The sequence below is a fragment of the Heterocephalus glaber genome, unplaced genomic scaffold (assembly GCF_053883595.1).
Source record: "Heterocephalus glaber isolate CG9 unplaced genomic scaffold, H.glaber_assembly_v1.0 deba00001442, whole genome shotgun sequence".
Classification (NCBI taxonomy): domain Eukaryota; kingdom Metazoa; phylum Chordata; class Mammalia; order Rodentia; family Bathyergidae; genus Heterocephalus; species Heterocephalus glaber.
The window spans coordinates 11,766,159-11,781,842 of record NW_028258296.1 but is presented as its reverse complement, the minus strand read 5'-3'; the positions used below and the strand labels follow the sequence as shown (position 1 = coordinate 11,781,842).

General features: G+C 43.4%; 1 protein-coding gene and 1 long non-coding RNA gene across 8 annotated transcripts in view; one reads left to right on the top strand and one right to left on the bottom strand.

Moving 5' to 3' along the window:
* Window positions 1-1,135: 1,135 nt before the first annotated feature.
* LOC147827594 (uncharacterized) lies at window positions 1,136-4,372 on the bottom strand. The gene is made up of 2 exons (XR_015451929.1): window positions 4,001-4,372; window positions 1,136-3,578 (listed from the first exon to the last, which is right to left on the bottom strand). It is a non-coding gene; the product is annotated as an uncharacterized LOC147827594 (long non-coding RNA).
* A 120-nt stretch (window positions 4,373-4,492) lies between these two features.
* The window catches only part of Slc44a5 (solute carrier family 44 member 5), a 357,115-nt gene continuing 345,923 nt past the window's right edge, over window positions 4,493-15,684 (top strand). For 5 of the 7 annotated variants that reach the window (XM_021255531.2, XM_021255527.2, XM_021255530.2 and 2 more), the window contains exon 1: window positions 8,036-9,465. Coding sequence is in view for 2 of the 7 variants with exons in the window: in XM_087212920.1 (XP_087069046.1) it covers window positions 4,745-4,778 (34 nt within the window). In the remaining 5 variants the exon portion in view is untranslated. Of the gene's footprint in view, window positions 4,779-8,035; window positions 9,466-15,684 lie in introns of those variants that run through there. The other 2 variants (XM_087212920.1, XM_087212918.1) reach the window with 1 other exon arrangement.

The following is a 15,684-nucleotide window of genomic DNA, read 5'->3' as shown; positions in this document are numbered from 1 at the left end:
AGCCTTTTATCCAATGGTTTTAGCATCCACTGGTGATCTTTAGTTATTACATCAGGCATTTCAAAATGATTTTCTAATTCTATCATTTCTTCTACACTTATTATTTTGCATTGTTTTGAAAAAAATTAGTTTATGTTTTCTTTTTTGAATATACTATAGACTATTATGCTTCATTTTATTCAATGTATTGTTATTAATTTTTGTAATTATTCTGTTTGAGACTCAAATTTTCATACAGGTGATTGGTGGGCAATCACATCGAGCTGGCTCCTTCGTCCTTCTGACATGAGCTCATTAGTCTTTGAACTGTTCCTTATTTTCTAACACATGAAGATGTTCCAGTTTCACCTTCTGCTTTCCCTGTAGACCTGGAGTCATTTCCCAAGGATATGTGCTTCTTTTCAGCGGACAGTGAGATTTAGAAACCACGTCTGGGTACTATCTGTGCTCTTGCTATGAAGTACATTGCTTCTGAGCTCTTGAATTACTTTCAACTGGGAAGTTTCAGTCTTTGAATTTCATGTCTTCCTGTACAATTCAGAAAATAAATGACATGTTTCCTGAGATAAGGGTCAACAATCGGATAATAAGAGCAAGATAAGGAGACAGAAATTCTGCAGGTTTTAATTCGAGGACCCTACGTTTCATTCAGGTGGAATTTTACCGTGGTGAATGTCTGTGTCATTCTGGTTATCAGCAAGAAAGTGAAGAAGCATTATGTAAGTCTCCATGTCCACAGCAGTGTGTGGGGAGTGGCGGTCACCCAACTGCAGTGTCTTCGCCCTCTTCACTTGTTGGTTTTGGTGTGAAAGTGCCATAGGGATTTTATTTTTAATGCACCTGTTGGGTGATTTGGGTCTGTTCCCACCATTTCTTTCTATTTTCACCTTTCTTTAGGTTTAGTCACAGACTTGCAGAGTACCTTAAAACTTCAGCTGAGGTATTATGGGTTTTATGTTAATTTAAAAAATAATAGATGTGTTTTCAATAATGGGTCAGGTTTGGATTCTTTTGATGTCTTTTGCTATTATGATATGATGAGAAGTTTTTCTCCTTTTCTTTTTTCTCTAACTACAGTAGTTTATGGATTGGCATTTAAAATAAAATATTTCAACCAAAAACACTCTTGTGAGAATTATACTTTTCAACTATTTTATTCCAATTGCTCTAACACAATTAATGACAATCTGCTTTGTGTCATATGAATTATATTTTCATTTTGGTCTTTAGTGTAATTTGTTTTAGAAGTTCAGTTTTCCTGTTGGGCTCATTTCATAATTTTACATGAGGAACATCTACTGTTTTCTCCATTTTACCTCTAGCTCTATAGGTCGTCCTGACAGGGTTAGACCAATCTAGGAATGCTTACACACATATAACTAAAGTTACCAATCTAGCCTTGTGGCTATTTTTGAAAGGGCTCACTCACAATCTTTTAAAAGGAAATTAGGTCAATTTCTCTTTGTTCTTTTTGTCATCATCATCCTCATTGTTGTCATCATGTTGTCATTACTTTGTCATGATCATCAAATAAAATGAGTATGTATCTTTGTGCCTGGCAGAATCACATGTGACTTACAATTATTTGACTTACTGTGATCATTCCCATTGATGGCTTCAGGAATGGCCAGACATTTGGAAACACCAATGCCCACAAACCTATCTTTATAAATCGTGATTATTTGCACAGAAAAGCTTCATAGTCTCTAATTCTCTAGGCATGCAGATGCTATTAGAATCAGAGCTGTACACAAAGATTCAGTTCAATCCCTGTTTTCAGGGATAAATTTAAATGGTGTATATGTAGAAATAGATACACAGACACACATCATGTAGGCCACATATTATTGACAGGTGTGTTCTATTAGGCTTGCCTTGGTTTTGCTTTTGTTTATGTGTTAGTCAACATCACAAAAGACATTTTATCAGAAAATCTGGATTCTTGAATCCCCTTGAAAAATCAGAATCCTTACAACCCGAGGTTTCCATTTGCACAAAGCAACTTGCAGCTGAATAGTGGTGTATATGCTCTTAGTTCCCTAGGGTTCTCATCCTTCACTCACCTACAATGTATACATTGATACTGCTCACATTAGTAATTTTGCCTTACTGGTCCCTGCAGGCATTCTATCTCAACAAAAATATACAGCGCAGCTGAAGCGGGAAACACCTGGTTGGAAACCTGGGGCCTGGAGTTTTGAGCTTGATGTTTGTCTCAGTTTCCTTATGTGTTTAGTGGCTGCATAGATTTCTTTGATGATCTCCTGTGACTGTTCTGACCTTCAATTGAGATAATGCATATAAAAACACTCAGAGGCACGACAGGTGTAAAATATGATAATCACATCCATGTGCAAAAGAGATATACCCTATTCACTCAAATTTGAGTTTCCTCTCTTGAAAATAGAATTAGCATCACGAAAGGACTATCCGCAAAGAAAGGAAAACACCTGACCTGAAACAGAATAGTACATTTTTAGGCGGTCATGGCAAGAGCTAAGTTGCAGCCTAGAAGCCTTGGGCAATCTCCACGAACCTCTTTTCATCATTTGTGTGTCAGGGAAGACAGGACTTAATTTCCAACTAACAAAGTTGTGGAGAGAATCAATGAAAAAAGGTATATCTATAGGCATCTTCTCATCTCTGGGACAAAATATCCAACATGCACAAGTTACAGCAGCAAGGGGAGATGGGGAGAGAGAGAGAGAGAGGAGAGAGAAGAGAGAGCAGGGATAAGAATATACCCTTTCAGGTCATCCTGCATGACTTTCCTCTTTTGAACCCCTGAGACGGTGGGGGAACATTCTAGATATAACCCATAACATTTTTGCCCCTGGTACCCAAAAAGCTCATGTCCATCCCATTATGCAAAATGTATTTAGTCCATTTTATATATTTTTTAGCCAGTTCAGACTGGCCTTGAACTCACCATGTAGCAGAGGCTGGCCTTGAACTTGTGGTGGTCCTCCTGGCTCAGGCTCCTGAGTGCTGGGATTACACGTATGTGCCACCATACCTGGCTTATTGAGTCCATTTTATGAGTCACCGAAGTCTGAGAATAGCCCTGATTTTGGTTATTGACACAAACTTGTATGTTGTGCGTGTAGCTTAGAGATACAGCCCACTGCTGAGGAAGCACGGGGCCCTAGGTTCGATCCTCAGGACCACACACAAACAGTTAAATAAGAAATAAAGGTGCTGCTTGTGTTCAGTCTCAGATGCACTCCTCTGTTTTGAGAGGAATGATATTCCACACATTGCTCAGACTATTTACATCAACGTTTTATACCAGTGTACGTTTAGAAAGGCTTCGAAAATGACTCATGATGATTCAGTAACTCCTGACTAAATCTTTGCGACGATATTTCACAGACCAGAAAACAGAAAAGTGGAGGAATGAACTGACTTGTGAGAATTCACATGGGCAGAGAGTGTCGGGCCCCGAACACAGAACCAAGGTTTTGGACTATTGCTCTTTTCGCTGCACAGCATTGGTGCTGGGACAACTTTCGGCTCCCGACGTTGAAGTGAATTATGGAATACTCAGATGACTAGATTGGGCTGGAGACTGTGCTTACCTAGGAGGAAAGAGAGAGGAGGTCCAAGGGTGGCTGCGGATTAGCAAGTGCATTATGCTGTCCACCTAAGTTCCTGCCCAGAAAAGGGGGATGTCTGGGCAGGCCCCTTCCGACCCGAGACCCGACCCCTTCCGCCCTGCATCCTCAGACCGGTCTTAAACTTTGGCCTGCCCAGCCGGCTCAGTCTGGGAACGGGCAGGATTCCTCACCCCTAATCAGCACCCGAGGGGGAGGACAGCTCCTCCAGGCGGAAGGAAACTTTCCAAAGGCAAAACCCCAATCAGAGGGAGGAGAGAGGCCCCTGGGACCCAGGAACGGAGTTTCCACCAAGGGCCGAGAAGTCCCTCCTCCTTCTCCCAACTCCTCTAACACCCGAGGGCGTGAGCTTTCTTTTGGCTTCTCCCTTAGTCTCCGGGGTCTACCTTGCGCCCTTGCCTTAGGGCCAGCTCAAGGTCATTTCTGCAGCGTGTGGAGCTGGGCTGCCGCTGGAATTTAATTCCGGTCTCCTCCAGTGGGCTCCGGTCTCCTCGCCCCTTTCCTTCTCCCCTCGGCGCGGCCCTGGGCTCATCCGGGCGTGGAAGTGGGCTCGCCGCGGAGGCGGACCGCGCGGGGCGGCTGAGGCTGCGGGAGAGGCTGGGGTCCCACCGCAGTTCCAGGAGTTCTCGGCCTCCGAGGGCGGGCGCCTTTCGAGAGCGCCCTGCGTCCCGCCGCCTGCGCGGGGGCTTCGGGGCGAGGCGGGCAGGCCCAAGGCGGGTTCCAGCCCCGCGCAGACCCGCCCGCTCCGCCGCAGAGCCCCCGCCGCCCGAGCCTTCCCCAGGCGGCGGTGCGGGCCGAGGGCGCCTTCCCCGCGTGGCCCGAGCGTGCGGCTCCGACGGGACGGCGGGCTGCGGAGTGGGGCGGGCGCGGGAGGGGAGAGGTCAGCGCGGGGCGGGCGCTCCGGGGACCGCGCTGCCCCCTCCAGCCGCGCGGGTGCACGGCGGCGGGCGGCATCCTCGGCCGCGCGATCGGGGGCTCGGGGAGCGGAGCAGATGCCATCGCAGCAACAAAGAGCTCGCTGAGCCTGGCGCGGCGGCCACAGCTCGCCCGGAAGCCGGGGCGCCGAATCGCGGGGCCGCGCGGCAGCCGGAGGACGCGCGCGGGGGTCCGGGGGCTGCGCAGGGCCGAAGATGGCCCGGAAGAGGAGGCCCGCCGGCGCCCAGGGTGAGTCCCCGCCCGCAGCCCGCGCCCGGACCGCAGGCGGCCGCGTGCGGGGCCGCCCGGGGGGCTCGCCGCGGAGGGGGCCCGGCGCTGCCTCCCTCCCGGCCTCCAGGGACGCCTGGCAGGAGTTTGCCCTGCTGTAACCCGGGGAAAGCTGGGACTTTCTCAGCCCACGCTCCCTACCCGGGGAGCTCGGGCGTCGATCTGCCGCACCTGGTCCCCCCGGCTTGGGCACGGAGCGACTCCGGGGTCCCTCGGCGGGCGGTCTCGGGGCCCCGCTCCCAGGTCCTGCGGGCCACCGCAGCCTCCCGCCCCGCCGAGGCCAGGCTAGCGGGGAGCGGGCTCGGTCCGCCCTGTTGCTCCTTTGCACCCAGGGTTTCCGAAGTTGGAAAGTTCGGGGCAGAAGCGAGGGGCGCGAGGACCAGGCAGAGCTTGTGGTCGGGGTGACTCGAGGCCACGCCGCGCAGTCCAGGGCGGGACTCGGGAAGGGGGCGTCCCCGGGATTGGGGAGCGGGGCTCCGGGAGGCAGCTGCGCCCCCGCTGCCTCGCTCCGCTCGGCTCTGGCTAGGACCGAACGGCGCGGAGAGGGAGAGGCCTCCCGTGGCACTGCGGAGAGGTGAAGTCTCCCGGCACCGACCTAGGGGCGCAGCCGGGAGGAAGGGGCCGCCTTTGCAGATGGAGCACCCCAAAGGGCGTGCTGGCCTGGAAGATGGAGACTAGTTACGCCTGCCTTGGGGGTATCAGAATCGGACCCCGACTCTGCCAGGAGCCGGGGATATTATTGAATATGTATCGGTACTGGCTTGGCCTCCACGCAGCGTGCTGGGTTTTGTCGTGTTTCTCGCTTCTTCCTCCCAAGTCTTGCTTGTGGGAGCTTAGCTCCACTCTAGAGGTCACTGTGGGGACACAACTTTATCTTGCGGCTCCAGCTTGCCATTTAATTGTTACAGACGGCTCAAATAACTTACTGGAAAGGGTTAAAAGCTGTGTTTCTTAATTCCTTACACATTACTACGGACCGCTGGGGATTGTGTGTGTGCTTGTGTGTGTGTGTGTGTGTGTGTGTGTGTGTGTGTGTGTGCTGAAACTGCAACCTACATATAACATTTTTTTGCAGTGTATTTCCTGACAATATTGCTTTTGTAAAAAGCAGAGTCTTTAAACCTCTGATTCCCCCATTAATTAGTGCATGTCAATAGAGGAAGACGAATAAAAGGAGAGACTATAATCACCCTCAAACACTTTCCTCCCACCTTAAAAAAAAGTCCAGGACCACACTGACAAGGTGCATTAGCTACAGCTTTGGTTCGCTCCTTTTTATGGAATCAGATGGCGCGATGGGGGAAACAGGATTGGCTTCCAACAACTGCTGCTGCGCCTGACGGTCGGCAGGAGCACCTCTCCTGCTCGCCCCAGACCTTGGAGGTCGTAAATGGGCCATGGACAGGGCGAACATTTTTTAGTTTTACAGTGCATGGCAGCTGGTGACAATCTTACCCTAGAAATGAATAATCTTAGCAGAAGCACAAAAAGATACAAAGGAGACCAAATTAGTGAGCAGTGAGCTGATAGAAGAAATTTGGTGAAAGACACCTCTCTTTCACTCTGCCCTCCCCCCAAAACACCAAGAAGTTTTGTTTGTATGTCAAGATGGAATTGTTATTTTCTTAAATAAATTTAATGTGATAGTGATGTAATGGGGAAATATAGCTAATAGAGTTTTGCCATTGAAGTGTTAATAATCAAGCTTTCCTAGGACTTGTGGTCTCAAGAAATTTCATTGTAATTCTTTAAAAATAAGGTTTTCTCATGCTACATGTTTTTCTTAAAGAGAAAGTTATGTTATTTAGCTCTTATTGACTTGTGTTTCTCTCTCTCCCGCTGAAGTTAGACTTCTTAGTTTTTAAAAAATCAGTTCATTTAGTATTTTTTTTAGAACAAAAGATGCTTTAAAAACCCTTGGAGTTCCATTTTAGTAGGATCAATTGTTGGTATTTTAGAGATGACAGAAGCAAACCTAGGAAGCTGCAATCCATCGGGCTGCCTCAGTTTTGCCTTTGAAGAGGACAGGGGTGACTGCTGCACAGTCCCAGGTGGGACTCGGGATTGGGGGAGCAGGGCTCGCACGCAATTTCTAGAAAGGCTTTTGAGGGCGGGCAGGCTACTGGGGTGAGCTTTGTTGGGTAATAAGGCTTAGCACTGTTCCATACTGCACCAGATTACCCTCTTAGGAGAGCTGCTCCTCAGTGACACTGCAGGAGGACATATCATTTGTTGCATCTTGTGACAGGCAGGTCACTCACTGGCTTCGGAAGTCCCAGCAATAGAGACTGCATATCTAGAACAGTGAGGAATTGGCTGAAAGGAAATGCAGTTTCTTAACACTGGCAGAAGAATAAGACCCATTGGTGGGATTTCTCAAGCAAATACTAGAAATACTCATTTTCAATATCTTATCCGAAGGACAACTTTTCAAAAAGGGAAATAGAATCTTAATCCAATATTTTATAACATTTGAATAAAAATCCTGCAGTCCATCACCAATAGGTCTTAAAAATACAAGTTAGTTGCATTGTTATAGTGATATTAATACCAGTCCCTTTTCCAACATTAGTATGTGGATTTCTTGCTCAATTAGTTAAATTTAAAGATTAAGCTATGTTTGGAGTAATTCATTTATTCATTCATTCATTCAAGTGTGTGCATATTGAGCAGTTTCTGTGCAAAACACTCAGAGTACAATGACGAATGTAACGAAGGCCGGGAAGGGCCAGGTAGTAAACAAATACATGATCCAGAATATTTCGCATAGTGATTAATACCATGAAGAAATAAAACAGGATGATATACTACAAAGCTATTGTGAGGTTACTTTAGATTGTCTTAAGAGGTGATGTTTGCATTGAGAAACCAGTGATGAAGAGTAATTTCCATGTCAAGAACTGGAACACAGCACTGCAGGCCTTCAGGCAGGAATGAAGTTGCAGCTAAGCAGGGTCACAGGCGAAAGGAAGGCCAATCTTCTTGGAGAGTAGTGATTACAGTAGAGTACAGTAGAGAGTACAGTAGAGATAGGTAGACAGAAGCCAGATTTTTGGTGCCATAAAAAGGAATGTAGATTTTTTTTGTGTGTGTGTGTGGTACTGGGGACTGAACTTAGAGACTTTGCACTGAACTACATTTTCAGTCCCATATATATATATATATATATATATATATTTTTTTTTTTTTTTTTTTTTTGGTACTGGGGATCGAACTCGGATCCCTCTGCTTGTGAGGCAGGTGGTGGAACCACTGAGCTAAATCCCCGGCCCCATCCCTTTTATATTTTTGAGACAGATCTCCTGAAATCACTTAATTTCCTAGGCTAGGTTTGAACTTTGCATCCTCCTGCCTCAGCCTCCTCGAGTGCTGAGGTGATAGGCAGGCACCAACATGGCTGGTAGGAAGCAGATTTCAAGTCAAGTGGAAACCCATGGGATACTTATTTGATGTTTGGGGCTACATTTCTATCTTCAAGGATGATTGCAAGGAGGATACCTTTCCACCATCAAGCCGCAGGCCAAGTGATGCGACCCAGTAGACTTCACTTTTATAAATGTCCCGGTTATATGCACACATCACCTTTTGCTGTTCATCAAAAATACTGACAATATTTTAGGTTGAGATATTGATAGTGCATCTAGGAATATCTGCTTAAAAAACAATTCTGGAGAGAATGAGGACTAATTTAACATTTGAGTAGAGATGGTCAGATTAGGCACCTACCTAGAAAGCCACTCAAAGCTAGTACGTCTTAGGAAAAATATCTTGGAAGTGTAGAATGGGGGATTATACATTGTGTCGTGGAAGCTTGCATGGGGGCTCCTGGGTAAGAGATAGAGGTCCATGAAAGGGCAATGCTGCTGGGGAAGCCCGATGTGATTGTGTTCCAAGAGAAACACTCTAAGTACAAAGAAGTTCAAATCAAGCTACCTATGCTTTTGACTGTTTTTTTATAACAGTAAAAGCACATAGGCTTTAAAAGGATATCTTTCAGGGCTGGGGATTTAGCTCAGTGGTTCCGCTGCCTACTCTGCAAGCACAAGGAATGAGTTCGATCCCTGGTACCAAAGGAAAAAAAAAAGATATCTTTCAGTTTTACTTAATCATTATTATATTGTTCTTATGGGTTTCAAAACTCACAGTTAGAAATACATAATATTAACTATAACCATCATCTGTTGGAAGGAACTGGTTAACAGGAAAATTATGCTCTTGTGTCTCAGTTTTACTGTGGAAATATTAGCAAGGAAGAAATGGGGTTTGTTGGATGATTCTCTTCACCCTAAGCATTTGTGACTAGAAGATGCCATGATATTTAGGAAAGATATAAATAATGGTTATTTTAAAGCTCTCCTCTGCCTACTTCCACCTCCAAATGGTCTGCCAAGGACTAATAATGAAAACTATACTAAGAATTTCTGTAGCTTTAGGGCCTTGTTCACTCCACGTCCTTTTCTTTGTACTCCAGGCAACTCTCTGGGGGCTAGCAAGGCTGGTTGCACCTCAGGGATTATGCCAGTGGCCCTAGTGACACTGTAACACAATGTGTTTATGACATCAGCTTCTTTTTACAGCACTGAGTGTCACAGAATGTTAGAAAGAAGGCTCAGTATTTATAGTTGCTGACAGAATGATACAGTGAGAGGTGAGTGATGCTGCTAAACATAGTCTATATTTGAAAAAAATTAAGTTTATTATTTGAGAGTATATATTCTGTGTAAGTCATGAAATACATACACACAGATGTGTGTATGCATGTATGTGTATATGTGGCAGTCACCACTACATAGTTACTTCTCTATGTGTATATGTGTATAATGAAGTCTGAATATAAACTGAGCATCTCTTTATATGTGTACATACTTGTACATATATATATATATATGTATATACACAGAGAGAGAGAGAGGAGAGCTTTGTTCTTTATATCCAGAATTTACTCTTTGTACCTGTGAAGATGGTGATATTGTCTACATCTTGTATATGAAGAAATTGAGATACAGAGACATTAGATGCTTTCTTGAGGTCTAATAGTGATTAATAAATTGGCTAGAAGCCTAACCAAGCCCTGGGACTTTTCTTTTTCTATTTTCACAATTTTAATACCTGTTTTTTTCTCTCTCTCAAGTTCTGTCATGTCTAACATGGAAAGGTAGATTATCAACTTTTTTCCCCTACCGAATCAGAATGTTATATCTTTTCATACTTTCCCCAGAGGTGTCACAACTTTGTTGTTAATGGTCCACCATTCAAATGAGACTACATTGCTAACAATGAGGGCTAACTGCTCACTGTTGCTAAGGTAGTAACTTAAAGGTTTGAGGGTTCTCTAGAGATGGAGAGAAGGTGAACCAATGTTAATACTGTCTGAGGAGGTATAAATGGGAAAAGATGGTCCCCAGTCAACACTGGGATCAGCAGATTATTTTGCTGTCCGTTTGACTGCCGTCCGTGGTAGCCAGCCTTCAAGAAGGGGCTCAGAGTTACTTACCTACTGGTGTTCACATTTCTATGTGTGCTCTTTTCCTTACTTGTGTGACCCACAAAATACAGAGGAAGGATAGGTCACAGTAAAGTCACGGCAGCTTCCGCCTCGCTCGAGGGTGCTCTTTGCTCTTGTATATTGCTGGGTTTTTTTTTTTTTTTTTTTTTGAAAACCAGCTGGTATATATTGAGAATACTAACTGTCCTTTGGAAAGGCCATGTGCAAAGGAACAGACGGCTCCTCCTAACAGCTAGGACCAGCGTGCCGGTTGTGTGAATGATCTACCTTGGAAATGGGTCTCCAGCCCAGTGAAGCTTTCAGGTCTCTGCAGCCTCTGCCAACATCTGACTGATTTTCGTGATTAAGCCTCACCCAGAACTGCCCAACCAAGCTGCTTCTGGGTTCCCAAATTACAGAACCTGTGAGAGATAATACATTCGTACTGTTGTCTTAATTTTGAGGCAATTTGCTATACAATATTAGATAATATATGTGTGGTTCATTATTTTTGCACCTCTAAGCTGGGAGGTAGGGACCCCCTTGTGGGTGTGTAATTATTAGGGGAGACATTGTGTGTGTGTATGTGTGTGTGTGAAAGAATATTAATAAAACCTCTGCACTATCACGGCATGAATTTACTTATTTACACAATGACTCTAGGATTTCCTGTGGACCCATCTGCTGCTTTCAGGTCCCAGGGGGAAAAGAAAGAAGACACTAATTCACAATCTTCATTACTAGATTCAGCATTGGACTTGAATCTTTGCATTCTTTTCTAATTAGTGAAATGGGATTAAAATCTCAAATTCCCTTTTCCTGATTTCCTTGACTCCCTTTGAGCAGCTTGTTTCTTCCTCTGCCTTTTCTGGGTACTCATTCTTGGTTCCTTTGCTTCACTTAGGTTAGAAGTTCACTTCCAAATACAAACACCACTGAACTAAGCCTCAGAGTGATAAAGAAAACATCCCAAGACCAAAAATCCTCCAATACTGAAAGGTGTCACAGCCTCCTAAACTGAAAACCCCGAGGTCCCTTCAAACCCAAAATCTTTCATTCTCCCCAGGAAAAAGTATGTGAAATAATGAATAGCTTTATAGTTTGATTTAGCCACTCTGTAAATTGTATGTATATCATAAATTATATTCAACTTTTACCAGTCAATTAAAAAAGAAATAGAAAACAAAAACTTAAAATCTGCCAATAAAAATATCTCCCACTTTTTGTTTTCTCTTTCCTACCAAAGAATCTTTCCAGTCTACCATATCAGTCCTTTGATGTTTAACTAGGAGAGTGAGAAAGAAAGAAAAAAAGAGGGCTGCCTCATCTTTTCAACTTCAGGGTGGCTGTCAGGCTATTTTCTTCACTGACTGGTTTGTTCGTTCAGAAAATGTTGGATCACTTACTTTGTTTGTTTTTGGTACCAGGGATCAAACTCGGGACCTTGTGCTTGCGTGGCAGGAGCCAGAACCATTGAGCTAAATCCCCGGCACTTACTTTGTGCTAGACCCTATACTAGGTGTGTTCGGGAGACATTGGAGAACAAAATGGAGCCTTTGTAAAGTTTACACTCTAGCTAGGGAAATCAGACTGAATAATAAAAATAAACTGTTGGTATTAAAAGCTGAAAAGTGCTGTGAGAGAAAGGAAAAAATAGAGTAAGGGGGATTTGGAGCAGTGGTGAGATGACGGACAGGACCAGCTGAGAACATTAATAGGGTGGTTGAGTCGGACTTCGTTGAAAGTTATTATCAAAGTGAGCTGGTTATCCATAAAAAGGGACGAGACATTCAGAAGGAGGAAAGTCAGAGAGCAAAGCTCCAAGGTGAGAGGACACCTCGATCGTTTCACTAACAGAAGCAGCACGGAAAGGAATTAATAAAGAGGATGGAAATAAGAAAAACAGTCCTTGAGACAATTTTAACAACTTTGGCATTTCCCCTGAGCGAAATGGGGGAACCACTGCAGGTTTTGAATGGAGAAGTAATATGATATGACTTATATTTTAAAAGAATTGCTGAGGTCACTGTGTTGAAAATGTCATCAAAATATATAGAGATAAGGAGAGAAGCCGGAAAGCCTGTAAAGAATCTTTTGCAAGAAGTCAGTTGAGAAGTTCTTCTTTTTAAGGCTAAATTATGTATACGTATAATCATTATATATGAAATTATTACATATAAAATGACATATATATCTGTAGATAGACACTTGGCTTGTTTATATATCCTGATTATCATCAATAGCTGCAATAAACGTAGAATACAAGTATACTCTTGGAGATACTGATTTCATTTCCTATGGATATTTACCCCAAAACGAGATTGCTTGGATCATATGACAATTCAGTTTTTAACTGTTCCAGGACCCTCCCTGCAGTGTTCCATGATGGCCATACCAAGGTACATTGCTATCAACAATGTACAAGAGTTCCCTTCTTTTTGTATGTGGCCAGCACTTCTTGTCTCTTGTCTTTGTAGCCAGCCCGGCTGTGAGGTGACACCTCGTGGTTTAAATTACCATTTCTCTGATGATTAATTATGTTGGGCACCTTTTCATGCACTTCTTGGCTATTTGTATGTCTTCTTTGGGAAATATCTATTCATGCTGTTTGCTTGTGTTTTAATTGGGTTATTTGGTTTTTTATTATTGGGCTGTGAACAACATAGCAAATAAAATGGTAAGATAAACTAGGTGGTGTATGCTGTCATTTATATATAAAATATAAAAAAGTTGAAGTCACAGAAAGCAGAGATTAGAAGGTTGGTTTCCAGAGGCTGGGGTCTGAGGAAATGAGATGTTGGTCAAAGGTTACAAAATTGCATTATAAGTTCATGGATTCTAATATACAATATACAGGTGTTAGTGGATGTATTATTTAATTTGGTTGTGATAATCATTAATCTATATGTATGCCAAATCATCATGTTGCACACCTGGAATGTACAATATCTTTATCACTTACATATTTTGAAATAAAAATAAACAAAGTAATTATTTACAATACTAACAGTAATTTGAGAGAGGAGTGACATCTATCAGAGTCCCAGCAATAGAGAACATGAGAAATAGAAAGATACTGAATATATTTTTAAGGCAGAGGTAATAGCATTTTGCAAACTAGCAGGGATTTGAGAGAAAGAAAGAAATTTTGCAGGACTCCATAGGTCTGGGCCTGAACATCTAAGAAGATCGAGTTGGCATTGACTGATTTTGGAAGATTGTGAGGGTGTAAGTTTTGAGGAATGGATCTGGAGTTAGTTTTGGATCCCATTGGACTTGAGATATTTATTTGATATCCAAGTGAAAATAACAAGGAGGAAGTTGTACATATGAGTCCAGAATCTTTGAGAATGGCTGGGTGGATGATGTGAATTTGGGTCATTGGTACATACATGATGTTTAGGACCCTACACTGGAAGACTCACGGTAAACTGAGTGCAGCTTGAGGGAAATGAATTTTGAGCACAGGGTTATTTCATTATTAAAATGTTAGTGAGAAGGAGAAGAACAATAAAGAAGATTAAGAAAGCAACTGGTGAGTAAGGGAGTAATTAAGAGAGTGTAGGTAGGGTCCTTGAGCCAAGGAAGAAAGTATCAAGGAGAAGGTTAATCAACTGTCAAATATTGCTGATAGTTCAACTATGAAATGAGTACTGGATTTATTAATGTGAAGGTCCCACGAGGCGTGGCGGCAGTGATGCTTTGGATGGATAGGTGAAGAAAGAAGCAGGAGGAGAGTGAGAGACAGCACAGCTCTTTTGAGGGGTTTTGCTGCAAAGGAAGCCAAGAAATGATGCCATGGCTAGGATCAGAGTTGTAGGGTTAAAAAAAAAAAAAAAGATGGGGCCGGGGATTTAGCCCAGTGGTTCCGCCGCCTGCCTCGCAAGTGGAAGGACCCGAGTTCGATCCCCGGTACCAAAAAAAACAACAAAAAAAGATGTTTCTAAGATGGAAGAAATATTAGGAAGTTTAGTTCTTTGTTGTTTCTAACTAGGGCATTTGCCTTTTGAAGTGATTTTAAACTTCTCTTTCACTATTTTAAATATTTGCCACTTTTCATGACAAGTTTCCTTAGGAGGTAGGGATGACTTCATGTAGAATGATCTTAAATCACATGATTATAAGGATGTTTCTCTTTTCTCTTTATGTCTTTAAATATATTAGCTTTAAGGAACATTGACTACAGTATTAAATGAGGTGCAGAAATGGACTCTTGACAAAATATGTCATGAAATATGCCACAATAAGAGAAAGTTACAAGGAGAGAAAATTTCGCCAGTCACCTTGTGCTGGCTGTTAACAGTCCATTCTCTCACCTGGAAAGTTCTTGAGGAACCAAAGAAAAATTTAGGGACTAGGCTGGTAGTTCTCAATGAAGGTCAATTTTGCAGTGCTCAGAGTTATGTTTCCTAGTTATGATGAGTGGCAGGTAGTGACAAGTAATGTTGCTAAACATTCTCTGATGCTCAGAACAGCCCCTGCAGTGATGGTCTGGTTTAAATTATCAGTAGGGCCAAAGTTGAGAAACTTGTGGCTAGCCTCATTAGTTTTTCAGTCTCTTAGTGAGAAGGTAGGAAGGTATTTCTAAAAAAGGGATCCAGATGAGTCAGCTTTACCTAAGCCATTTACCTATGCTGAGAGGAAGTGCAACCTTTTAACAGAATTCAAAATGAAGGCATTTTTTATTGTCCTTGTCTTTTCTTTGCCCTCCCCACATCTCCTTCCTTCTGTCTATTTCTGTGAAATTTTATAGTTTTATACCCTTCAGTAGTGTCCCCTTAGGACCTGCAGCATTAGAGGAACATTAAAGTCATGATGAAAAGGTTCCTGTTCAATTGAGGAACCAGATTTCACACTGCCGATTCCTACCCTGCATCTGACAACTTTGCCAAAGAAAGGATCAAGAAGAGGATCATTTGTTAAGCTCTGATTCTACAGCTCTTTAGTATGAAAAGAGGGACAGTCTCCCAGATGTTTTGCTGTAGCTTATATTTTGGCCGCCAGGATTTAAGAGGAGAGCTGCACTTTTTATAACTCCACCTTCAAGATATGCTTTACCTGATAAGGAAGGCTTGGAGGATACTCCAGAATGATCCCAATTGCTTCTTGAGTGCTAATTTTCCTGCAGGACCAAAAAGGTCAAATCTAGTTGTTATGCCTTAGATTTAAGATGTTCCTTAAAAGTCTCACATATTCAGAGGTGGAGCTTTGGGGAGGTGATTGAATCATAGGGATGCTACATTAATCTGTTGATGAGTTCCTAGCTGAATGTGCCTTTAGGAGGTAGGGCTTGTCAGAAGTGGTGAGTCAGAGGAGCACATGACTTGGGAGAGTGTATGCGGATCCCTGGTTCATCCCTTTGCTGCTTGTTTCTGCTTGCTG